Source organism: Ambystoma mexicanum, chromosome 1q (assembly GCF_040938575.1).
Source record: "Ambystoma mexicanum isolate Mex_15411 chromosome 1q, UKY_AmexF1_1, whole genome shotgun sequence".
Taxonomy (NCBI): domain Eukaryota; kingdom Metazoa; phylum Chordata; class Amphibia; order Caudata; family Ambystomatidae; genus Ambystoma; species Ambystoma mexicanum.
Window position 1 is genome coordinate 235,901,180 of NC_090922.1, and position 27,628 is coordinate 235,928,807.

Consider the following 27,628-nt stretch of genomic DNA (forward strand, 5'->3'; position numbering starts at 1 on the left):
TGAGGCCCAATAACAGTAACTGCAGGACTGCAACAAGAACAGAAGCCAGCTGGATCCTTTTTCTTCAGACTTAAGGTACTGTCTTAACTAGGGGTACTTACCTCTTGTTGCCTGTATCTTGCTTGCTCTCAATGGAGAACTGCAGTAGCTCCCTTTTGCAGAGTTGCTTGCATCGTTGCTTTTCACAAGCCTTACAGTTTGTGTCCCAACAGTGATTCTTTCGTACAAACCATCTATATAACATTGTGCAAGACTTTTTTGCCATCTTCGAGAAGTGCTTCAGCTCCCCTAGACGTTGGTCAATTGCCATTGGCTGTCCTGGCTCCCTGCAGACTTTTCTGACTCTTTGTCTAATGTGTTCATCTGTCCCTCATATGTGGTCCATAAGTTACTAATATTGCTGGGAATTGGGATTGTAAAGTAATCACCTGTTAATAGAACTTGTTAACCTTTGTTTCCTTACCTAACCTTTTATTTTTCCACAACCTCAGTATTGCATTAAGTGTTAAAGTGATATATCAATGTTCACAGTGTATTAGCAATTGAAGTCACCTCAGGGTGTAGGATGTGGGTGTGTATGACATCCAAAAGTGGCATCTACTTACTTAGCTGAGAACTGAGGAAGTGTATTTTTGAAATGTATTTTATTGTTGCATATTGCACCTTCAAAAGAAGATTTATTTTAAAAGCGACTTTAATAAATAATTTTTTTACTTGAAAACCTGAAGTATGAGTGTTATTTGAATACTTGTCATTGTGAACCTGTATGTTGCATCTCTTCAGCTCACAATTACCCCTCTTGAGATAAGTCTGGCTGCTCAGTTACTACCAACTTGTGTAGTACAGACCTATACCAATAGCTGGGTATCTCTTGCCAATAGGACACGGTTGGTGTAATCTCCCACTGGGATACTACTTCCAATCTTGCCTATCAAATGGCACCTCCTATTCTAGGCGTCAGTAATTGTCCTGTGTTTGTATACTGCTGCAACTGCATAAGGGTGTGCTGCGACTGCCCTTGTGGTGGATTCATTTGTACTTACTGTGGCTGCTGTGTGTTGGATTTGCGGCACCTGTGCCTGATACATTGTCTGATCTTGGGCAAATCCTTCCCTAGTTTGTGTGCTATTTGGTGGAGGATAAGCTGTCCCCCTCTTGTGAATTGCCGATTCTGTACGTTCCCTTGGCTCCCACATAAGCGTGCAATGTGTCCTACTCTTCCACAATTCCAACATACAGGAGGAGACTACAGGAGGAGACCGCCTGACTAGTCCCTCTTGGTCTAATCCTCCTGGCAAATTCTGATTCTTATTTTGCACATTTTCAAATCCACCTCTTGCTCTATATCCCATACCTCTGCCTTGTGGCATGAACCCATTTTCTCCTTGGTTTATCGGGTGCTGATTATTCGCCTGTGATGCACCCACTGCTTGCTGTATCACTAGCCCTTCTCTGCTTGTCAATACCGCTTCTTCTGTGGAATATTTTGACATATTGATCTGAATTGATTTGGCTTCCTCAGCTTTCCAAGCCTAATCTTTCTTCTTGTTTTTCTCTGGCAATAGCAGACAGTGATGTACTATTGTCAACTGTATCAGCCCACGGTTTGGATTCCATCCCCACTAATTTCTTCATTTGTCTCTGCACTTGCTCGGGCAACCCTTGATATAGAATGTGGTAAAATAATGCCACAGTTTTTTTTCCCACTGCTCTCTCATTTCAAGAGTCCAACATTCTTGAATGTCCTGAATGTAAGCAATAGGGTCTCCATCTTCCTTCATCTTACGTGTCATAATTTCACCCATATCTGATGCGTCAGGGTACTGCACTCAGCCCTCCAAACATCTGCGTTGCAATTGTTAAGCGGCACTACATCGTGCACTGTGTTCTGTGTGGCCACACTTCAATAACCTGCTCTCTTCCATGTGTCATCGCGCTCTCTCTCCAATAATGGCTGCCAAGAGACCCTTAATGTCTCCTATAGTCAATGTGTTTATCCGAGTGTTCTTTTCTAATTCGTAAATCCATTTTCCCCGCACCAGGTGTCAAACTCAGGAGTTTGCATCTTAAATTATACTTGTTCATCTGTGGCCAAGGAACATACTCTTCGGCTCCCATCGTCTGCCTATCCATGGCAGGGAAGATTGTTCCTGATTGTTTCCTCGCTGGTAACAATCTTAAACTGCTCACATATGGAGTGATTCTCCCTTCTCACTATGCGATCGCCCTCAGGGGCGCTCTGGATTTGTTTTGGGATCTGGCGTCCGGTCCTTTGGTTGTTCCAAATCCGACCATCTTACTTGTCCGTCTGCAGGCTTCCCTCAGGGGCACATACGCCACCTCCCTCTTCCCCACAGAGGAATTCTCTCTCCTCGTCTGACATGTCTAATCCCCAACTAGTGTGACTTTAAGTCCCCTTCACCCCATCTAAGGTCAGTCTGCTTAAGGCTCTATGCTCGAGACTGAATGGATTCCCTTTGATTTGTAATTGAAATGCTGGGGATTGTTCTCCCTTTACTCTGCTTCCAGTTTTGCTACCTCCTTTTAATTCCTGATAGGCCATATCGATCCGGTCTCCGATACTTCATGTCAAAGTTCTCTTCGTATAGCGTTACTGTCGTTGCGCCCTTTAACAACTATTCTGTCCCATTGTATTGTTGGACTTGTTTCCATTAGCTGCTTTTGAATGCAGTTAATATCAAGCTCCCATTGTCGCTTATGCTCCAACTCTTCATCTAATTCCCTTTGTTTTCTTGCCTCTTCTAATTCTCTCCTCTTGTCTCATCTCTTCACTCCCGCTCTGCTTTCTTGCTCTTCTGTGTATTCTTTTGTCCCCGCATTCTGCGCTTTCTCCTCTCTTCCTTTCTCGTCTGTCCCCATCTTCTATTGTTCTTTGCCTGATGTCTTATTTTGCTTCTTCTGCCCTCCTCTTTTATTGCTCCTCCTGATACGTCTGTTCTCGCCGCTCTTTACTCTTTTAAGTTCGTCTTCCTTCAATCTTTCTTCATGTTCCGTCTTTTCTATCCTGTTCATCTTTTTCTTCTCTTTGCCTTACTTCCTCAATGCTTTTCCTCATCTAACTTGAGTAATATCTGTCCTCGCATCCATTCATTCTGCACAAACGTTCTCATCTGTTTATCTTTCTCTCCTTTCCATCTGTAATCTCCCGTTCTATTTCTGTCGATACATTTAATTGCTCACTTCTCATTTCCTCGTCTTGTATGATCTTAAAGATCTCCTCTTTTCTCTTACTCTCCTCTAAACGATCATCATTGATATACGCGGGCGGTTCGTATATCGGATTACTATACCCTGCCGCCGCCTTTAGTTACCTCAAGGGATACAACCCTTCATCTTCCATATTAACACCCTTCACTTCTGGCGAAGTGAGGGGAGCAGAAGGCTTGACCCAGTCTTCCTTACGTTGGCTAAGAATCCACTCCTTAGGTGGCAGATCGTCCCTCTCTTCCCGATACATCTTCCAAAGCTTTTAAATAGCTAACCTTTTCTCAAATTTCTTCCCCTTGTACGCAGCGTGCAGATATGTGGTCATGTGCTGTAATACCGCTTTTGACAGCGTTACCCTTGTGGCCATGGCATGAACATCTCATCTGCCATACCCTTCACCCATTCCCCACTATATTGTTTGAGCTTGGGTATGTGCTTGGCAATGTCTTACATAAATGCATCAGAGGAGTGATATCTCCCATTGTGACGAGTCTCAATTGACTGTCAATGCTTACCAGGTTCAATGCTTTTCAATACTTTTAAAACAACAAATATGAGCGTGCTCCAAAAATCGCAGCTCAAACCTCTACCCTTTTCAATTAGGTCTACCGGTCTCTGAATTGGAACCAATTTCTTCACCAAGACATCTGCTTATAACTTTGCAATTCTTCTCAACAATTTCACAGCTTCTACTGCCTCCTCAATATTCCTACTTCAGACAAACAAGACAAACTAGTCGACTTTACACATTTAAACCACGGTGATCAACTTTTATTCTCCTCGCCCTCAATCAATACCCTGATCACAGAGTTTAGCTTGTTTTCTTATATGGACCGGTCCATACTTATCCTTGAGACTCTGACTGGAGTAAGACTACCTCTTCTGTACTCCTTGAGTCAGGACTCATTAGGCGTTACTTCCATCTCCTTACACAATATATCCCGTTAGTCTTGTTACTTTTAAAATGACCACAACTTTGTTCCCTTAATTTGCCAATCTACTCACCATTCGATCGTTTGACTCGAGAGCTTTGGAATCGTCTCCTCCAACCGACCACTTTCGCCTTCCGCCCCCAAAGCGCCTGTGGAAACCAGGCAGGGATTTCGTCAAGGAGTGATCATGCCCAGCGTCTTGTTTTTCTTGCAAGTTTGCTATTCGGCTGCTCTCCACAGGAAACCCTGCGATCTGCCGGCTAGATGGCGGAGGACGCCCGATCATTCGAAAGTCTGGAGTTTACTAGGTCGACAGGTCTGAACCATCCGACATTGCTACCAAGTGAACATAAGGTCCTTAATCAGTAACACATCATGCAACGGATGGGATGCAGAGTAATTCTTACACCAAATAATCAGACCGACTCAGGAAGTTGGCACAGTCCCATCAGACTGTTTAAATATCAATTGTCTAAATCAGGACGTTACAACGGACATTCGCTCGAGCTCTCAAATGCTTTTTGCATAAACACAGTCTTTTATATTAAAAATGTGTCATACATGACGTCATACTACATGGCAAATAAGAAAAGCCTTTGCGGGGTTGTGGTTGGTTCAAAGGGAACATCTATGTATACTTTCTATAGGGACTGGGATTGTGATAGGGCATCTATTGTCAGGTGGACAACTTAAGCCTTCCTCTAGTGCAAGTCATCCTCAACACTTAAGTACACAGAATACTATTAGTTCTCCAACTAAAAGGCCCTTTGTTAAATGGCCCTCTACAATTGGTTGGCACACTCATGCCATGTCTGGAACATCCGGCCCACTAGCAGGACATAAGCTCAAACCCAGGTGCCAAGGGGTGAACCTGACTTCACCTCCCCACCCAAATTGCCCACATCGCTCATCGTTCATGCCTTCTGCCAGACTGTCCTTGAACTTGGCCTTGCAGTAGTTTCTCTTCTCTGGGAATATAAGGTAGTATGGGTACACTCTTATCGCAGTTCTGGTCCGCATGTTCCACTCCTATTTTCATCCTTGGCTCACGTGACAGGAGACCGCAATTCAGCCCATTTCATAGCATTTAATTGTCTTGAATTAATAAACTTGGCACTCATGGTGTTCTTTCCTTGTACCTTAAGGGATGATCCAGTTTCTCACATTTTCTGCCTTTCAGGACAGATGAACAAGTTACTTTCTTACCTGTAACGTTCTTTCGATGGGATGCTCCTTCAGACGTATTCCACATCTATGACAGTAATCAGCACAGCTGTGGTGATTACTGTCATAGATGTGGAATAAGTCGGAGGACACAATCCCTTCAAAAACCAGTTCTTGGCTGCCTCAGATCAGGCCCTGGAGGGGCTTGCGTGCCCATCCTTCCCAGGTGGAACTTGGGCTCTTTCTCTCCGCCATCACTCTCTCTATGTGTGGTGTCTCCAGGGTTCTAATCTATCCCCCTGGGTTTTCAATGTCTACATGGCCCTTTAGCATACAATCTCCGCCTTCACCTCCAACTTTCAGGGTATGCGGATGAGACACTACTCTTTTAGGCTACCCTCGGCCTCTTCCTTCTGGTTCATTTGCGACTGTCTATCCGCAAATCAGTCCGGTGTGCTGCTAACGATCTCTGCCTTAACGCGAGCAAGACAGATCGTCCTCATTGGGAACCCTGATCCCACTTTCCAACTCACTCTGGCCGGCCTCCCTTGGTTCTGTGCCCAAACCCACCAGTGAGGCAAAAAACCTGGGGCTCACCTTCAACTCTACTCTCTCCTTCTCAACTCACATCTCAGACATGTCCAAAAAGTCTCACTACCAGCTGCACCTCCTCAGAGGTATTCTACCTTTGCACAGGAACTGCATCTCTCCGGTGCTAAAATCACACCACTGGCTCCTCGTGGCTGCAAGGATAAAGTTCAAGTCCCTCTGCATAGACACTTCCCAAATACTCTCCTTCTAGAGCCCTGCGCTCAGCCTCCTCCAACTCTGCGAGTGAGCCGCTTCTCTAAACAGAGATTTGGGGGTAGATCCTTATCCTCTGCAGGTGCCTCCCTCTGGAACAGCCTACTGACCTCTCCGTCTAGAGCAGGACCTCCTTAGGTTCCATAAACTCATCAAAACCTACCTCTTCTCTTCCTCCTCTCCCCTGCTAACCTCCTTTCTCTTTGCTTCTTTACCCCATTCCTTCTCTTCCCCAACCTGCTCATTTAGCCAACTGGCCGCCTGGTGCACCTCCAGAGCCTCACAGTCCCAGGATCACCTGCCAGTCCTGCATTTGCTTCCGGGCCTCCACACTCTTCCTGGCACTACTGCAATTTGCTCCATGAGGGGGCACCCATTCTGCGCTTAACCAAGGCCCCTGCTGGACTGGGCGCACTTGTCCTCCTTCCACTCCCTTGCGCTTCCTGTTATGCACACTTGCACAACCTTGAATGTACTAGGCCTTGCAAGTCTGTCAGTCCGTCCTCCCTCTGTAGCTTGGGCATGTTTGAAATACTCATGAATAGGCGCGTTGGATGACCAATGACCAAGCAACCTGAAACGTGGCCAGGCCAGTACCGTAGTTAATTGACCTGTATGCTCCTCTCCCTCCTCCCCAAACTCTTTGTCAAGCACTTCACTAGTATATCTGCCTCTGGCCTAGCATGCTTGCTATTGTTGTAAAACATTAGTAATCTTCAAGGCCTAAGAATGTACTGTACTCCCTTGTTCCCTTCCTGCTTTGAAGCACTACACTTGTGTATAAGCGCTCTACAAATAAACAATTACATGGAAGTGGGTACATCAGTTATGTCTGCTGACATTTTCTATTCCTATCCATTAGTTATTTCAAGAATTTAGGACCCATTCCAAAAGTCCTTTTCCACTTCTCTGCTGAATTATTATTGGTGACTAATAGCTGGAATGCCATTCACAAAGCCTTTAGAGCGCCAATCGGCAGAAAGACAAAACTGGCCAGTACTAGGTTTCGATGTCAACAGAATGTAAATTAAACAGGAATTTAGATTTTTGTTTATGGGAAATACAAATTTGCAGTTACTATTTCTTGATTTGAATTTTCTATTCAAAATTGCACATGCCCAAAATAAAGTTTGACAATGTTTTTTTCTTGATCTCAATCAACTGAATTGTTAGCTTTCCCTCTCAATCCCACCCAAATAAAGCAGAGCGGATGATGAAACTCACATCTTTGTCTCCTTTCTTCTTGCGTGTCTGCACAGATAACGACTCCACCTCGCTTTCAAACTGATCCACCCCCATGTTCAGTGCATCTATCGTGCTCTGTTGAGATGAAAGGCCAAAATGAATGTGTGGAACAATCTTGCCACCTCAACCATTCAGGTTTCACCTGAATCAGTTCTAGTCATAAAAGTTTTATTCGATCAAGTCATTCGCAAAAGGACACAATAACATGTACATTAAAATACAATAACCCATACATAAAAAAGCATGAAAGACACCAGTTGCAAAAACAGTCATACAAATTTCTGTTGAATAAAATAAGCAAAATTAAAATTATGACCGCACAGGAAACGTAACCTAGTGGATAACAATATATAAAATCCTGCTAATGCTTACTAATTGTACTACAACAAAGCCACTGGTGTGGTACACAGGTATGATGCATTAAAAATTGTTTTGGGGAAGAGGACAATATGGAGGCCAGTTGTTGCCCTACAGAAAGTAACTGCCTCATGAGTGTGACAGATTTTAACAGCTCAAAACATTGTAATAGATATCCAGCTCAGTGCTCTATAACCACTACCAAGCAACAGAGACTGTAGGATTGTTTAATCGTTAATATTGCAAACTGGGCAAGTAGCAGCGACAGGCTCACCCCAACTGCTCGTACATTTTTGCACTTTCAGCATTGCCAACGGAACTCCACAAAAAGCATGCAAGCAGTAATTGGCAATGCAATATCCAATTATGGTTCGGACCAAGACACTACTTTAGCTTGAAGATGGGTCTGTCCAGAACTTAGCGAACAAGAGCACACCAACCTATTCCTCAACAGTTCTTTCGCCGCCCAAGATATTATGATCTAGCTTCTTTTATTAAGTTTTTGGCAGCTCCAGCCACAAACATTGAAGGTTTATCATCGTTAGCCATTTTTTTGACATGGACCGCCCAGGGTAATGAACGTCGTCCTTCAGAAAAAAGGATGCCTATAAGGCCGCTATACTTCCAATTCAGGGGTGCTCCAAATTCTTGCCCAGTACAGCAAGGGTCTAAAAAGAGAAATATCTGATATAGGGCGAGCTCCACATTCCGTGTGGAGTGAATCAGTAGGTGAACTATTTGGAGCCTCAACACTAATTTGAGGGACTTCTCGCCAGTTGGCATAAAAGAGCAGTTGAAAAATAGCCCCACATTTGTGCACCGAAAAGGGCTGATGTTAGGGTCTAAAGGTTATATATATCAAAAGCTTGAGACACTGATTTCCAACCATGATTTAATGCAAGCTTGCAAACACTGCTGTTCTTCTCCATAGTATTGCAATATTTGAAAAGCTGATCTTGCCATAGGCCATTCTCGTGGAACCACAGTCCGAGGAAATTGTAATACCGAACCTGCTCCAATTTACATCAGTCAACCTCAACAACCAGTCTACAGAACTTGGTAAATTCTGTCTGAAATCCCATCACTTTCATTTTGCTCTTGTCGAGTTCCAACCCAAGATGGCTGCATTTGTGAAAAAAGCAGTTTATGTTATGTCTAAGCCCCATAGGGGAAGTGGTTAACATTACAGCGTCAACGGCAAAGAAAAAAGGAGCAAGGAAACGGTTGTTCCCCAACCTAGGAGGATCAAGACAATTCCGCCCCTCCTCTCCCCCCTTGACGCCCCTCCATCAATAAAGAAATGACCTTGTTAATGTAAATGTTAAAGAGGAGCGGAGCAAGGCCACAGCCCTGCCGCACTCCTCTCTCAACATTGAATTCAGCTGTTGCTTCGCTGCCCAACACCCATCGCACAACTGCCTTAGAGTAAAAGAAGGCGGTTAACAAATGAAAGGTTTGGTATATTCCTTTTACTCCAAAATATCCACGTGGTTGCAGTAACCCCGGTCAAAAGCAGTCTTAAGTCTACGAAGGCCACGTAAACCTTTACGTTCTTTATGACAGGATAAGTCTAGAGAAATAGAAATAACCAAAAGATCTGATCGATAATACTCATACTGGATCTAAAACCCACTTGAAGGTGATTAATGTTCTTGTTGGAATCTGCCCATTGTTTTAGGCGTTTCAAGACCACCTTGGCCAAGATTTTGCCCACAGCATCCAAAAGAGCAGCAGTTTCCCAGGGACTCCCTACCACCTTTTACCGCTTCGTGCCACGAGTTGGAAAGTACTGGAGCCAAGGGCTGGGCGTTATATCGAGTTTGAGATACAGATATATTTTCAATATTGATATAAGAGAATATCGTTAACATCAAGATATATGGGATACATTACTAACTGTAATTGTATTTCTGGTGCTTGCATCTGCTTAGACTCACATTCTCCGCATAGTCCAACATCTAGTGGAAGATGGGGTATTACAAGATTTGTTTTCAAAACTCGAAAATGGACGTAGATAGGGTATGTTCGTAATACTATTCCCCAGTGTGACGTGTACTGTAACCATGGTCTTTCATGCGTCGAGGTACCTCTGTTTCTGACATGAGGTGGCATTAAGTGTAGCGCGAGGACAGATGTGAAAGCAGGAACCGTGATAACCCAGAAAATACCTACTCCAGAAGGGGAGGAAGGGTGTGCGCATGTGAATCTAAGCAGATACAAGCACCAGAAATACGATTACGGTGAGTAATGTATCCCTTCTGAGGCTTGTGGATCTGCTTAGATCACATCCTTTGCATAGATTAGCGAGCAGTATCCGGAGAAGGAGGTGAGAAGGTACAGCAACAAAGATGTTTTAGGAGCACTTGTCCCACCTGTGAATCTGCTTTAGAGTGTGTCAATGTAATAATGCTGTTTGAACGTATGGACTGAACTCGATGTTGCAGCTTTGCAAATGGCGTCTCGAGGGACGTTTGTAATGAAAGCTAAGGTAGATCCTGTACCTCTGGAAGAGTGAGCCCTGGGGGTGAAAGGTAAGGCTTTCTTGGATAGGGAATAGCAGAGCTGTATGCACATAACTACCCCTATGGAGGTGCCATTCTTTGATATGTGATCGCCTTCCCTTCCAGGTGCTAAGAAACAAAGACTTGGTCTGTTTTCCTTTGAGGTTTAGTTGTGTTCACATAGTACAAGACCACCCTCCGTACATCAAGTGTAGAGAGGCTTCTTTCTGCTGAATTAGATGGATTTTGAAAGAAGGTAGGATTTTCTATGGATTAACATGGAACTTTGAAATGAGCTTGGGGAGAACCTAGGATGGGTTCAGAGGACAACCTTGCCCTTGTGTATAATGAAAAAGGGTTTTGTATGGACAAAGCCTGTTGCTCACTGACTCGTTTTATGGAGGGGATAGCTACTAGGAATGCAGTTTAGTAAGTCAGATGTTTTAGGCTGTCCTTGTGCATAGGCTCAAAAGGAAAACCCATTAGCTTAGAGTACAACATTGAGATCCCAATCCAGGGGAGAATTGGAGATTGGGGGATATAGTCTCTTTAACCCCTCCATAAATGTCTTAATGACAGGCACTTTCCATCAGGACAAGTTCTGTCAAGTGGTGTAAGCCGACAGGGCCGCCAAACGAACTTTGATGTTATTAAATACTAGGCCAGAGTCTAGTAGGTAAAGCATGTAGTGTAGAATGTTATCTGGAGAACAATCAGTTGGGTTTAGTGTTTGTGGCGTGCACCATACCACAAATCCCTTCCCCTTACTAAAATAGTGTCTGGTGTTGGGTTGTCATGCCTCTTTTAGGATATCCATACACCTTTGTAGAAGATTCAAACGGCCGAATTCCACAATTTCAGGAGCCAAGCTGCCAAGTTCATAGACTGAGGGCCGGGTGGAGGGACGCTCATTTGTGTTGTGTAAGCATATTGTAAGGGCGGGGGAGCTTGATTGGGACGCACATTGCCAGTTTGAACAGATGTGGAAACCAATGTTGTCTCGCCCACATGGGAGCAACCAGGATTAGTGTTACTTGTTCCTGGTGCATTGTGTGCATTATTTTGCTGAGTTCATCCACAGCGCATTCCCCTCGAATCCTGGTTGGGGCAACCTGGCCGCGAAGTATGGGCATTATGCGTTTAGGCTTGTGGCAAGCAAGTTTAATGGGGGGTGACCCGTTTGTGAGAACGTTCTGTTTAGGATATCTGTCGACTTGCCATTCATGTTCTTCTGGTAGAGGGTATTTGCTTAAGAGTGTCTGCCAGAGATTAGCGTTCCCTTGAAGCATGTTGAGTTTACGAACATGTTCCGCTTGAGTGCTAGTTTCCATATTTCTTGGAATAGCCTGGACAGACAGTGTGTGCCTGCTTGCTTGCTCAGGTAGAACATGGCAGTGGTGCTGTCTGGGAGGACCTGCACTGTTTGAGCTATGTGAGGTTGCTAAAAGGCCTGAAGAGTCAAGAGTTCTAGGAAGTTGCTGTGTCTTTGGGCAGTAGAGAGTGAGCGGTCTGTAGCTAGGATCGCTTGTGCTGGTGGAACGCAAAAAAGTGTTTTCCTTTTAGCAGATTGATCCTGGACCACCAGCAAAGAGCCTGTACCTAAACCACTAGATCGTCCCACTGACCACTTGCCTGAGACCATTATTTCGCGGACCATTCCTGCATTGGGACATGCGTATGGGTGTCTGTCCATAAAGTCCACAAAACTGAAATCCTTCTTAAGATTTTATTGAACTGTTCAGGTGTATAGTCATATGAAGGTGGGAAGCCTGGCATGACAGGGGTGGCCTGGGAGGGAATTTGATCTTTGTGGTGCATAGCCCCTGGGAGAGAGTACAGGGGGGGTAAAATGCAGCCTGTGTGCTTCTAGGCCAAAGGCGTCGAATTTAGTGACTTTCAGCAACCTTACTTTAAGCAGGCAAGCACTGGCGTGTTTCTTAATGAACTCCTTCCATTTTCTGCGTTTTCTTGGGGTCCCCAGAAATGCCTTTCGACACCCTTTCTTCAGCACGCGAAAGGAGGGCCTTTGTGCGGTGTCCGAACCGACCTTCGGTTACGGAGGCCTGTCGTGAGGCAGAAGCGTACACGATGGCCCAGAAGACAGTGAAGAACCTGAGGCTTTCTCTGTGGACACTGCATGGTTTCGACACTTGCTGGTACATTCGAGAGTCGCCCGTTTGGTATGTTTTTAGTGTTTTTGTGAGTGTTTGCTCTGGCCACCGGGTGTCTTCTCCATCACAGAACCGCCAGCCTGCTTCTTTGAGTCGGGGGCGCGCACATGGGATTCCGATAAACCCTGCTCGCCTTCGGCATCAATCATGATCCTTATACTGCCCTCACTGGAGTCTTCCGTTACGTCGATTGAGGCCCCGGCCTGCATGGCTTAAGCGGCCCAGCGTTTGGTCTGCCAATCCTTCAGAGTTTTAGGTCGAAAAAGATCACAGGATTTACTAACTTTTCCGGGGTGATCCCTCGGGAGACAGTAATTGCACACTTGTGCGTGTGTCCTTCCACAGGAATTTTCTGTGACAAGTAGGGCAAAATTTAAAAGGGAGTTTTGTCCATTCTTTACAAGGGCAGATTGGCGAGAAAAAGGGGAAGGGGATTACAGACTTTGCATTCTCTAAAGAGGTCAGAATGAAGAACCTCCCCTTCTCTCCCTACTGTAATGGGCCGAAACCCAAAAAGGTCAGTGTAGGCCTTGTCTGGTTTATCAGTTAGTCATCGACGGTGAGGTTGTACACCAAAAGCAGTCGAGCAGTCTGTTGGCCGTGCGGCAAAGTCGAACAATAAAGGAAAGAGTCTACAATTAAACTTTCAACTAATTAAAGGCATCAGCCTGAAAGAACTCATTTGCGACAGACTTCAATGGCAGAAAAAAACAATCTGAGGGACCTCGACACATGAAGGACCATTGGTACAGTACACATCACACCAGGGATACCATTACTAACACCATTTCTACGTACGTTTGAGTTAAGAAAACCAATCTTGTAATACTCTGCAACTTCCACAATCTGTCTGGCTATGCAGAGCCTGTGATCCAAGCAGATCCATAAGCTCCAGAAATATATGTCCACACATTATTACATGGACTACAATTTTTTATTTACATTTTTATATTTACACAGCCGTGTATATTCTCAAACGGGAAGAGGAACCCTGTATTTGCACTTTGTTTTGTAAAATGCCTTATAGAAAGGTGTATGTGACATCTCACATGCAGTTGGTGGCTTACAACTGAACATTTAACCCACAAACAATACTGAGCTATAGCCCAAAAATAAATAGATCTGACTTTTGGTCTACATCACCCAGCCCTACTAAAGCCCATATCTGCAGCTCGTCCTTAAAAAGGCCAATAGGGACAAACTCCGGCCCGGTGGCTTTGCAGATTCAAGCGCCTCGATAATTTACGGTTCGGTAAAGAAAACAGGGTCTTGGGGGCGTGGCCAGCCGGGGACGCTTATAGGAGCCTTCTCGGTAGGCTCCAAGCCTTTCCTCGGGGACCATATCCTCCCTTATAATCCCACTAAACAGCCGGGCCTGAAGCACCGGAATGCCCCAGGAATTGATGGCGTAAGTTTAAAGCGCCAAAGAGCCCCCTGGAACGAGTTATGGGCTGAACTTGGAGCAGGCAGCGGACCCCGGCCAAGATCACAGTCGGGTCGTGAGGAGCAGTCCACGTTGGCATCGGGCGGACAAGAAGGTGGGTAGCCACTGGATCCCTGGTGGCTCCCAGGGGAAAGCGGACAGTGCTGGAGGCTGTCCCAGAAAGCAGTGAGCAGCGGAGAGCTGAGCGCCCATCACCGGCTGAACCAGGGCAGTGAGGTCTGCATGGGGGGGGGGGGGGCGGAGAACCCTCCCTCCCCAAGCACATGACTCTCAGATGACCCAGTTACTGGAGGAATATCCTGCTTGCCTCCGAGCGGACGTAAGGAGAAGTGGGAGGGAACCCTGGCATGATTGTGGGACGGGAATGAGCATCCGATGCCCGACGTGGGCTCCTGCCTCACACCCCCAAGAAAGAACAGTGCGGTCGGGCTCGGGAGGTTCCAGTGAGCTGCAGATCAGCAAAAGGGAGCTTGCAGAATGAGGCAGCATGCTAGTTGAAGCTGGAAACCTACCCAGCAGTAAGTGGTGGGCAAGGCTTACCATGCACAAAGCCTGAATGATTAGAAGCAGCATGGTGTGGTACTCCCGGCATGTATTTGGAGCTCTAAAACCTTAGCAAGACCAGGCACGCAGAGAAATCCAGATGAACTGGCATAGTTCAATTAACTTTGGGCCGTAGCGGCAACCCATGGAGTAGCAAGCACAACTGGAAAGGGACCCCTGAGTCAATGGGGCTAGAGCACAAGAAGCACTGCATAGGGTGCAGACAACATAGGGTGCCGCCTTTGAGAGGGACAGCCATCTGGAATAACTGGGGACTGAGTGGTCCTGAGAAGGGGCAGTTGGTCGATCCTACGGGCATTGTGGTAAGCGTGTGAAGATGGCTAAACAGGCTGTGAAGCATAAAGGTGCAGCTTCTGGCAATATCAAGACGTTGATGCAAACGGCAGAAACGCTCAGATGCAACAGGCAACTGCGCAGATTCACTCCCCACCTGCGGAAGAATCACGAGAGCCAGAAAATCCACCTATACGGAAATCGGACTGGAAATGTTAAGGGAGATTAAAAAAGATGCCCAGCACCGAAGATCTGGCCAAGTCCATAGCAGACCTTAAAAAGGGCGCTCTGGCGGTGGAGAGGAGAGTTGATGACGTGGAAACAGTGGCCAAACAAAGACAGCTTCAGGAGGATATGGGCAGGAGGATACTGGAATTAGAACAAATGGACCGCGTCCAGAACAAACAAGAGGACGCCGAAAACAGGTCCAGGTGGAATAATATTCGCACCCATGACGGACTCTGCCCTGTAACAGTATCTGGTAGACCTCTTAAAGCAAGTAAAGTGCTGGGCTCAGAAGACGGAAGGGACATAGTCTTGGATCGCACACAGTACCAGCTCAACAGGAACATGACTCAAGATGTGCTGACCCAGACACATCCGTTTCAGCTGAAAGAAGAGATCATGCAGGCGGCCCGTAAAAGCGCAGATATGCTTTCGTGCTACACCAATCCAGTTATATCAAGATCTGGCCCAGGCCACTCATGAAGCGGAAACGCCTGAGGGTAGTTACGGACTGGAGAGAATAAGGAAGGTGCGATATCAATGGGCGTTTGCAAATGGGCTTCAGTTTGAATGGAAGGGGCAACGCTATACAATCTTTAAGGAGGAAGAGATGGAGGATCTCATGAGGGAGGAGGGTGCAGATGGGACTAGGGACAAGGCGTGTCCCCCACCTGGCAGCAAGGACGAATCTGATTGGTTCGAGAGGGAACGGTGGAAGCCAGCGTTGCCCAGTCCGAGAGGCCACAATAAGGAGACTAAAGCAGCGGACCCTAGCGACGTAGCAACGTCATGAGAAGGGGAGCCGGCACTTAGAACTGGTTTATTGAGGTCGCTGCGGTGGAGAAGGAAAGGGTGCCACAGCGAGACAATGTGCTGAGTTCGCCTAGAAGAGTTTGGAGGGGTTAGGGGGGAGGGTGAGATGTTTCGGACCCCAATTCCAGGTTGTTTGTACACCTGGAGATACATCTTGGTTATACCATGGTGGTAACTGTTAGTGTTGAAAGTTTTGGGGTTGGGTTATGTTGGGGGAATTGGGACACAGGGATCTTTGGTTGAGCGCTGGGGCACCACGGATAGACCTAGTAAGGGGACTGGTGGGATTTGCAACGGCGTTAGTAGCCCATACCTGAATTTTGACAATGGCTGATTTGACGTTTATAAAAATTGAATGTCCAGGGCCTGAATCCCCCAATAAAACGGAAATCGATAATTAACAGACTTGTCGATATTCAGGCTTCGATGGTGTGGTTGCAAGAAAAACACCTTCTCCCCGAGGATGACCACTGATTACGCCATAGAGCCTTCCACATACAATATTTTGCCTCCAGCGGAACCAAAATGAAAGTGGTGCACATACTGTTCGCCAAGGGTGTAAGCTTCAAGAGGCAATTAATAAAAAGGGAGCCGGAGGGCAGATATATGGTGCTGGGAGGGGAACTGATGGGACAATTGGTCACGCTGGTATCCATCTACGCTCCCAATGAGAAACAGGACCGGTTCCTACTAGGGCTACTGCCCAAAATGGCAGAATGGGGGGTGGGAGTGGGGGGGAGGGGCAAATTCTTACGGGGGGGGGGGATTTCAACTGCATAGTGGATGCAACCATGGACAAGACCCTTCCTGCTACCATTGCGAATAACATCCACAGACAAGCCCTAGCTACATTTCGGAGGGAATTGACTTTCATTGAAACACGGCGATATTTCCGTCCCTTGGCCAAAACCTGCACTCATTACTCACTAGTGCATAGGGGATTTTCCCGGATTTATATGGTACTGATCTCAGATACTATGGTCCCACAGGTTACTGGGTTGGATATAGGGGTACAGTGTCTGATCATGCACCGGTTTCTCCTGAAAGTGGAACCAAAGGTTCAGCTCGCCAACCTCTGAAGGCCATTGCGTCTGAATAAGATGCTCCTTAATGATCAAACCCTCAGGACAGGGATAGAAGAGGTCCTCAAAATTATTTCAAAGAAAACATCATGCAGGGGGTGGATTGGGGAACAATCTGGGATGCTAAGAAAGCAGTGGTACGGGGAGAGTTCATTGCCCACACAGAAAACTTCCTTAAACGGAAGGAGAATATGAAGAGGGACTTGGAAGCTAAACTGGCGACTGCAGAGGCACACTAAGGACAAAGGGTCGCAAAAGGCTTGGCGGGTGTTGAAGAAAGCTAAGGCTGAGCTAGAGACACTTCTCGCAGGAGTCTGCTCAACATTTACTCCGTACTAAGCAGACTTACTACATTAAAGGGGGACAAAGCGAACCGTTTCTTAGCAGCCAAATTAAGGAAGCAGAAAGCTTGCAATTACATTAAACAGCTTAAACACCCCGGGGGGGAACTGATGGGAGGGGAGAATGATCGCCGACATTTTGCAGTCATTTTACATGGATAACCTGAAGGGGGACAAACTAGAAAGCGAGGCACAAGTGGAATTTCTGGATCGAGTGGCACTTCCACCATCTCAGATGCAGATAGCCAAGTGCTGGAAGCGCCGATTTCGGCGGAGGAGGTGGGAGAGGTTATAACGGCCATGAAGGGGCACAAATCTCCAGGTCATGATCGATTGTGTAACATGTATTATAAGACGTTTAAAGCTATCCTGGTGAGCCCCTTAACAAAACTCTCATATCAGAGACGCTGGGAAGACCTCTGGGGATATAGGCCCAGCCACCACGGTTCTCCTCTTAAAACCTGATAGAGACCCGAAAGATTGTGCGAGCTACCGCCCTATGTCCTTGTTGAATGGGGACAGAAAAATGTACTCCATGATCCTAGCCTGAAGACAGGCGAACATACTCCCCAAACTCATCCATGAGGATCAGGCGGGTTTTGTGAGGGGGGCGCCACACATGACAACATACGCAGAGCCATAAACACCATCGAATGGGGTAGGAGGATGGGGCAACAGTTCTCAGTGCTGGCGCTGAATGGGGTGTGGGCCGGTTTTCTACCGCATGGTCCTAGCGAACTATGAGAATCCCACTACGTGGCTGATGATCAACTTACTGGCAGTATCTCAATCCAGAAAGGGTCGAGACGGGGATGTCCACTGTCCCCGTTGATTTTCGCCATGGCTATGGAGCCTCTGGCAAAGAGGGTGCGGGATGAACATGAAATCCGTGGGGTGGAGACGGGCAATAGAGGCAATCAGAAGATAGCCCCCTATGCAGACAATGTTCTGCTGTTTCTGAAGGATACAGCGTGCTCCCTCCCTGAGGCAATAAAACTACTGGATAAATTAGCCAAGGTCTCAGGCTTCCATATTAACTATCGCAAGTCCAAGGCACTCAACATCACTGAAGACCCGGGACAGACATTAGAATGGGAATAAACGTAACTCCGACATATAGGAGGCTCTAGGGGGCCAATATTCCGGTGCTGCTGAAATCTCTAATAGAGGACCTTAAAAGGTGGCACATGCAAGAACTATCTTAGTTATTGCGTATTACGGCAGTCAAGATGTCCCTTCTCCCCAGGTTCCTATATGTAGTGGGTGAACTTCCAGTACGAATTCCGCCCCCCGGCAATTAAAAACCTACAGAAAGAAATTAGGAATTTCATTTGGAAAAGGAAAAAGCCAAGGGTCCCAAGGAACGTCCTGTTCCGATCTCCAGCATTAGTGGGGTTAGAAGAACCAGATTTCGGCAGGTATCTAGGAGCAGCACAAATAGCGCAGATGCTACAATGGGCTCCCCATGAAAATCAAAACCGATGGGTAACTCTTGAAATGGAAGCAACTATGATCCCGTTGAGTGTCTGGGGTTCCTGACGGCACGGGGGCAGTAGAGGGGTATTGCTAGAAACCACAAACCACACTATGGTATTGGGATAAAATGTTACGTGGGCAGGGGATAAATATAGGTGGGGGCCCCCTCACGCCGGTGAGCTATAACCCAGGCTTTACACCCGGCATGAAACCTAATTTTTGGGCACACTGGAAAGGGGGGGCCATCCTTGAGGCTAGAAGATTTTTACACAGAGGGGTCCCCAGTGACATTCCAAGAGTGCAGAGAGCGATTGAAAATCCTCTGAACTTCGCGTTTTCGCTATACTCGGGTGAGACATTGGATCACAAATACGGCAGTAAAGGAGACAGCAACCCTGGAACCGAAGGGGTTGGAACTCACCATAAGAGATGGGAAGCCAGGGAAAGGTGTGGCAAGTCTAAATCGATTATTGGACGGGGCGGACCCAGAGGAAAACTTCCCATACATGCAGAAGTGGGAAGTAAATGTAGGGAAGCCAGTATCGGGGAAAACATGGAGCCAAGTCTGGCGCAGAGTAGGGATGTAAAGGTATACCGTTAAAGATACCGTGAACCACTTAATTGAACAATAATAACCGTCACATTGTTTATACCGGTATACTGTTTATACCGTTAAGTGTGCTTTCCAATCTGATTTGGAAAGGCTGCAGTAAGCAAGTGCTGCACAGTCTTTGTCTTGCACTGTTGGATGTGCCATCTGCCAAGCAGTATAATGCCATTCAATAAACCACACGTGCCTGACACAAAATCAGTATGTTAGCAATAGGAAGAATAAATACGGTGCCAAGAAGGAAAAGGGTTTCTTTGGGTTGGCGGCTTTGGGGTTTATATATTTATAATGGATAATGTTTGCTAAACATATGACAATGGGGGATTTCCGTGGTTCTATCATTGAATTTACATATAATAAGTCACACTGAGAAATTCACTCATCTGTGGTATTCCCTGCTGCCATACCAAAGGGTAATATGTCCGTGATTACTGATCACCTTTTGGCCCTCAAGTAAACTAAAGGCTGTAACGTAAAGGGAGCGTGCGTGTGTATGCGCACAAGCGTATACTACCATCAGCCTCCACTGATCTGTGGCATGCAGGTTATAAAGATGGGAACATGTTCATCTTCACCATCAGCCAGTGGGGGAGCTAAAAGCTTAAATGACCACTTAAGAAAAGCTATTCAGTTTGCTTTGCCAGTAGCAACAGGGCTCCCCCGCCCCCCTCCTCCTCTTCACACGTGTGTTTGTGTTTGGTGGAAGCAAGGGGTGGCATTTCAGTGGAAAGTATGCTGAAAAGCCCAATTCTGGCCCTGGGTGCCTGGTTTTGTTTGTGATGATAAATCTGACAATTCATGACATTTTTAGAAAATATTTGTTAAGATTGGTTAACTCCACCTGCTATACCGCGATAACCATGATATACCGTCATTTGGCAAGAAAATTATCGTACCGTCATAAAACTAATACCGTAACACCCCTAGCGCAGAGCCGCTAAAAGTTCTAAATGTGTCTCCATCAAAGAGGCAGCATACAAGATCTTTTTAAGGTGGTACATGACCTTGCAGCGACTGCACTCCATCAAATCAAACTATCCCGCAAAATGTTGGTGGGGCTGTGGGCAGGTAGGGGATTTGATTCACATGTAGTGGGCTTGCCCAGTGGCAGAGAAATACTGGAAGGAAATTGAGCCACATCAAGGGAGTAGTGGGGGAGCAATTACCCCTTGACCCGGCGGTGGTGCTGCTGGGGGAAGCAGTGGAAGGTTGTTAAGAAAACACTGGGAACAGAGCCACCCTCATCACCCACATGCTCAGCGCGGCTAGAATCAACCTAGCGTATTCTTAAAAAAAATAAACAAGGTCCGGTGGTGGCCATTTGGTGGGTGAGGTTATGGGGAGTACTGGTGATGGAGAAGGTATCGGCGCTGACATATGGTTCCTACTCAAAATATCTGAATGTGTGGATGGCACTCCATGACTTTATGGTGAACAGAGAACAAATGTTTTTTCAAACCTAAGCTGCCAAGCAAAGTTCCCATCGTGTGAAGATCGGCCCCATGTGCAGACTCACCAGTAATGAACTCAAGGGTCGAGTGAAGGTGTTATTGCTCAACGACAGCAGCTAGACCAAAATAGCAGAACAGGGATTTGGGGAGTTGAAAGTTCAAATGTTACAAAGTATAATTGTTACTCATGACCTGGCATTAGACGAGGAAGATACCAGAAAATGGCAGAGGATGTAATGATGTATGCTACATTAATATGAATGTGGATTGATAGCGCTCATGAGGAATACAAATAAAGTCTGTAAAACAAAAAAAAAACAGGGTCTACCTCTAACACTATATGGGTCCGTTGATTTAAGGTGCTAAAGGCATAGGGTCCTCTGGTGTGTCCGGAGGTACCTTATACAGCCCTGAAAAACTATCCTGCCAAGCTTTGGATGCAATTGCGCAATGGGACTCCTTAGCACCCCAGACACAATTTTCCAAAATAGATGGGTATCGCTCGTTACTGCCTGTAGCATGTTGTCCCAAATGGCACGCTCAAAATTCATCTTCTTAATGAGGTCCTTATAATTAGCTCTGGCTGTGAGCAGTGTTTATCAACACATATATCATTACCAAACATGACATTAATTCACTCCTGGCCATCCTACAATCAAACCAACTGCCCATTTCTTTTTATAGATGACTGCCGGACATCAATCACTGGTCGAGTCAACAGAGGAAAAAGAATGAACAAGACTAATTCCTCAAGTATATGCTCGTCCAAACCTGCCACATAGCAGATAGTCACAATGCTTGGTAGCACCACCTCATAAAGGAGTTAGTTCTCAGATACAATTTAACTGAGCACCTGGCATGTCCCGATACCATGATATCCGCAGACCCAAGATTCGCCAGTGTCCGACTCTCTGGCTTAGGCAGGGTTCTGATCGTGGCAACCAGGGGTCTGTGGTCACTCATGTCGATCACATACCTCAAAGGTTTCAACCCAGTTCCAATCTTTAGCAAGGATGAAAACAGTAAATTAGGGATGAGCCTTCATATCTGCCATAGGTTTTATTGGCTGGTTGGTCAGTAGCAAAACACTCATTACACGCCCGCAATTTCAGATCATACAACTATCGTGCAGAATCTACAGAATACCTTTACGTTCTACTTGGATTAGAGCCGCAAGGACAGGAATTCTCCCCCCCCCCACCCATTTCAAGCCTTGCTCATCTCAGATGCCATCAACATCATTAAGTGGATTGTATTGTTAATTAAGGTCACTGACAACCAGGATGTAGAGGTCTATTTATAGAATACCTATACACCTCCATAAGCAATCAACTCAAGGCAGATCACTTCTTAAACCATCAGTGATCATTTGGTTACCTCACCCGACAAGTTACACTTCCATAATGAAATCCAGTTAAAAGGATCATTAGCCAATGACCAGTGTGGAATATCTTACACATAGGATGTCTTGTTGCATAGATGACAGCGACAGCATGATATTCAGATGAAGTGAGTTTTATCCAAAATCTAAGGTTTTACATGTACAAATGCATGCTAACAAATACATTGTGTGCATTTCTAATGATATGCACCAAATTACCACTTCCTGAAGATAATGACTGTACTTTCAAAGCTGAAATGACCAGTGCAGTGCTTACAATTATTTCCCATTAATTAAAAGGCCATTTCCAAAGAGACCAGTCCAGCACATTATCTTTGCCTCTGCTAATGAGCATAAAACAAAAAACAAGCCCTCACCGTTAGCCACTGGCCAATGTCCTCCTTTTCCTTCTGAGCAGGATCCACCTTCTGGGCCAGCCCGAGGCCCTCCTTCGAGTACGCTTTCGTCTTCGTCTCACGCTCCACCACCTTGAACCTTTCCATTTGCTACAGGGGCAGGAGTGTTGCAAGTCAGTATTGTTTGCTTCGTTGGGAGACAAAGGGGGTGGGGAGTAAGGGCAAAAGCTGGAACCTAGCTCAAACATGTCATTATTTGATTATAAAGCAACCACTTTATACAATCCAGCAAAATACAAGTCCCCTATTTGCTGGTGTTTCAAGTACTTCACGACATCAACTCAAAACATTTATTGGTGGGACTGAGGCACCCACAAGTTAAGTGGCTTTGGATATGGTCAGGACCATTCTCAGTCGCAAAGCAGGCACTACCAGAAGGGCATTTTAAGTTTAACATTAAAAGAAGAAAGATGTGCCATTGTACACACAAATACTCATCAAGGTTGTCTTAAAACGGCAGCCGGAGAGAGCAACTCATAAACCCATAGGTGAAAACAGCACAAAAAAGCAGACCAGATAACAATCAGATGAATCCAGCCAGTTTTGCTAAACACCAAGTATTGGACTTTGCGGGTCACCAATACTTTGTGAGCCACCCAAAGGTCATTCTAGGATGATCATATGCCTTTAAAATTATGTTAATATTTTTTCTAAACATTAAAGCTACAGTATAATTACAGTAACTATATAAAGACCTAGGATTATGTTATTAGATAACGTAAATGCTTGAGCCAAATTGCCAGAAGAGGCATTTGGTCAGCCTAGAGCCCCATGAAATGCCAATGTCACATTTCTTCAATCTTCTATTATATTATGCAGAAATCAATTGTCATACTATTGAAAATTAACAGGTACTGGGGAAAACTAACACAAACCTCCAATAGTCCAACCTCATAAACAGCGTTATGCTAGAATCACAAAGCTGCAGTTCACTCAGACAAAGCTGAATCTTCTCTCATGAGAGAGAAGACACTTCTCGGTGATAGGTGAAGCCTACCTACCCACAGGTTTACTTCAACCACGAAGCATTGGAAAAGTCACCCTTTCAAAGTCAACATTTTGTATTACCCAGCAGCCATGAATCGGAAAGCATTTCAGAGAAATTTCCCTTGCAAGTGGATGGAGTTTCTTGGGTTCACAATATCGCCCTATACAAACATTGACTTACCTGTTCATCCAATAGTCTTATGATAATGAAAGGCAAGAAGAATCAAGATCACAGTAATGAATTCCATATGAAATATCTCGCTCACCATTAGAAGGTTTGCTTCTGTGAATTGGGTTTGTTATTTGTGCAGCCTGCCTGGTGAAGAGGGTGAAGGAGAAATCCTCACAAACACCCACCCCCCACTATGCGCCATTTTGTGCGTACCGTCTCAATTAGCTTCCGGTTCTCTATGAGCTGCCTCTTGTCTTTAATCTCGTTCGATGCAACCCACGTCTTGATTTGGTCCCTCAGTCGCTGCACAGACAGAGAAAGGGGGAAAAGTGTCAGAGGGGACCAGGGGAAAAACCCTTGTGTGGGAGAGGATGACAGAGTGCAAATAATCCTAGAGAATGGCTGAAACAACCCTACAGCACATAGTGAAGTCTCCCATGCAATAATGTGAATTTATGTGCTAATCACACCAACATGTGAAAGTGAGGTGAGGAAAAGCAAGACAAATTGGCAAAGATATTGCATACAAGTTTTAGACATCATGGTTGGCACAACCATTAGTAGCAGAGACATGCACAAAACTAAGTGGATACACTTACCTAGTAATCTGAAGAAGTCTTTTCTTTCAGATTACCAAAAAGTTTTGAAATTCCTTGATACCAGAAAGATAGAATGCCTATCTTTCCAGTGCCAGGTCAATGCAGAAATAACCAGGAAACACATGCAGGTGGCTGTCAATGCACAATTATGGCATGCGTCTATGGATAACCTTCTGCATAACATACCAAAATGGTTCACAGTGCTAAGGGCGCTGCATACAGATTTAAATCCATAGATATTCATTTAGAGAAACAGGTTTAGCCTTGGAAGTACAAGGCAACAGGCTCCACATGCTTCTAGTAGCATAATATCTTGCAGTTCTACCATACATGTTTAGGAACCCGATTGAATACTTGGAAGAGGAAAGTACATGAAATAGTGCATCTAGGAGTATTATCCTCAGCTTACGTATTGCACAGAACCAAGTATTAGCCATTTTAATAAAAACAATAGATTTGGGGGTGCAAGTAACACTTGATGTACTTGCTCCTAAGGGTGAGGCGTTTTTCCAACAAGCTCCATCATACAAACACTAAGTCAACCTGTCTTTTTGGATTGATACCCAGATGATGGTTTAGAGTTGACATCATTTTTTTTTATTTTTTTTTAAGCACGATTATAAGAGAAAGTTCTTTCATTAGCTTTGAAAGAACTATGTCTACAGGAACGGAAGGAGGGCAGCGTACCTGTATGGAAAACACAATGTCCTGCTATTAAAGCACTACTTTTGCTTGGTATAAGGATCTCCTCTAGTCTGCCTCTCGATATTCAACGATAACTTGCCTTTTATATCGCTCTTGCAGCCACAATGGATCATTAAGCAAAGCACAGACCTATGGATCTTGTCAATATCAAGATACTAGGGTGCATGGGCAGACCAACACGCATGGGTATTTTAAAGGATAATAGAAATAGAAATGTCCAACTTAACAGAAGATGAACATTTGTTAAGAGCATTTCTCTCCAAAGCTCCAGGCACAAGATTCGATCAAGGCCACTGAATAAGCTAATTCCAGTTCAAATTCTACAGCCTTTCAGGATAAAGAAAAATTCCTACAAGGGTCCAATATTTAACTAAGACAAAATAAAAGCAAATGGCTGTTGATGAAGTAGGCCTAGAGGATAGGCAAGAAGAAGGTGAAATCCACTACATAGGTCTAGAAATGCCTCCTCCACCACTTTGCTGACAGAAAAAAAATATATCAAAATCCAGACACATCTCTACACTTCTTTTCAACTACCCTCCCACCCTTAGAAACATCTGCACGTTTGTAGATCCAATGGAGACATCAAGGATTTTCCCAACTTGTTAGGAAACTCAGACAGGATGTTAAGGCAAGTGTGTTAGAAGGTTATGTGCAGACACCATCGAGGGCTGTGAATAAGGGGCAAGGTGCATTGAAGGAGTATTAGCTACATTTAAAATGTTAGTAGAGAACATGCATGAGACTACTGCAGAAATACAACAGACACAAGCATGGACGTCTACTTCAAGAACATGGACGAGACAGTGATTGGGACCAATTGATAAGCCAATGTATGAGCAAGCAACAAGCTAAATAAAAATGAGATTTAGTTTATAACTAGAGTGTGGACAAGACTACAAGAGGGCCATCAAAGGCATACAAGAGCTAGCATCGAGAAAGTCCAGAGCAACCCATACAGTACAACGAGAATCATTTTAGGCCTAGTGGTTTTAGCAGGCAGAAGACTCTGAACAGGGCTAATTAAGCACAAACATGAGCCTGCAAATGCAATGTGCAATACATTAAATAACTACTACTACTATAACTACTAAATATAAAACTACTTTGGGTAGTTCCCCAACAGTCCTCACAGGTGCCATACTTTCAGGCCAGAAAGCAATTATTTACACAAGCTATGGTCACAAGTTAAGCACTTCCATAATTCTGCAGGCAGAGGCGTCGGGCAGGATTTCAGGTAACAGTGTAAGAATGAAGGATTCACTGAAATCGGCCATCGTCAATACAGAAATGCATGATGCAGTGCAAACCTATACTGCATCACAATTGACTACTTACATGAAATCACAGCTTGTTGAACAAAGATGACCCTGCTTTCTTAGCATTCTTTTAAATGCATAAAGGCATCGATGAGGTCGAGGATCAAGTCAGAAATATTAACCTTTTAGCCAGATTTAGCATCACCAGCACATACCCTGCTTCCTTAGTCACTCTTCTACCCTCTGCTGCTACAGTTATTTTCTCAACTATACACCATTTTCAAAAGAAATATAGGAGGCATTTCAATCAATGGAACAGAGGGATTACATGCTGGAGATGTGTGAAATTATCAAAAGGAGGGATAACCTCCAGGGTATCTTCTTGGAATGGCTCACCTTCTACATTAATAAAGACATTGTATTGGCAATGAAACATGTACTCTGCCTGTCACACCTTACACAGGTGTGTCTTGTGTATCTGCACAAACAGGATTAATATCATAATACAATAATTTGAGTCTTCATTTAACCACATCTGAGTGGAGTGCTAGTCCCATGGTGGGAAGAAGCCGCATTGAGCATTTAAAAAAAAAAAAAAGAAAAAAAGAAATCCATACCATAACCATATGCCAGGAGGCTGCTTCAAAAGAACAAGGTAAAATAAATACTTACTATACAGGTAAATGTCAAACGTCATTGGGACTTGGAAAAAAAACAAACCATGTGGATTGATTTGGCTTTCGGGAAGCATGGTAGTTCCAGGGCTGCCCCAGCCACCGCAGCCAAATATCCCGTAAATTAATAGTTACTCACCGTAGTGACCAACGTACTCTTAGGCCATAGTCCCCTTTCCACCATACTGTATGGGCATCCCTTGCGAGGGACGGAACCTTTTTCACCAGAAGAATCTTCCATTAAATTTAGAGGCGCGACCCTGGGAGCATGCGCTCGCCTGACTTCACCCATCAGCGCCACTCAGTCCCCATTGACACATTGACAATAAACAACATTGCCCAATGACTCCAGTATGTTTAGGCGGGAGGATGGGACATATGGAGGAAAGGGGACTATGGACTAAGAGTATGTTAGTCACTACGGTGAATAACTTAATTACTCTCATGTAGCGTCCCCTTTCCTCTATATTGTATGGGCTATTATAACTGAATGTAGCCCTAGGATGGAGAGGAGCCCCTCCATAAGCAAAAAGGTTTCGCAGAACCGCCTGCCCGAAAGCTGCGTCTAACGTAGAGGCAGCGTCTAGACAGTGCTTGCAAAAAGCCAAAAGCGAGACCCAGGTGGCCGCCCTGCTGATGACTTGCCACGGTACATGGCATTGGAATGCAACAAATTTGCCAGAACTGGTCTTTATGGGTGGGTAGAGTCTGTATGTCCGCCAGATGCCGCTTGACCAACAGGTTGGCGGAGGGA

At 45.2% G+C, this 27,628-nt stretch overlaps 1 protein-coding gene across 4 annotated transcripts in view; it reads right to left on the reverse strand.

Moving 5' to 3' along the window:
* The window catches only part of CNOT3 (CCR4-NOT transcription complex subunit 3), a 1,293,124-nt gene that overhangs the window by 801,913 nt on the left and 463,583 nt on the right, over positions 1-27,628 (reverse strand). For all 4 annotated transcript variants that reach the window (XM_069637964.1, XM_069637947.1, XM_069637956.1 and 1 more), the window contains exons 6-8: positions 23,851-23,940; positions 22,440-22,568; positions 7,353-7,448 (exon numbers count right to left, since the gene is read on the reverse strand). In XM_069637964.1, the coding sequence (XP_069494065.1) occupies positions 7,353-7,448; positions 22,440-22,568; positions 23,851-23,940 (315 nt within the window). The remainder of the gene's footprint in view (positions 1-7,352; positions 7,449-22,439; positions 22,569-23,850; positions 23,941-27,628) is intronic.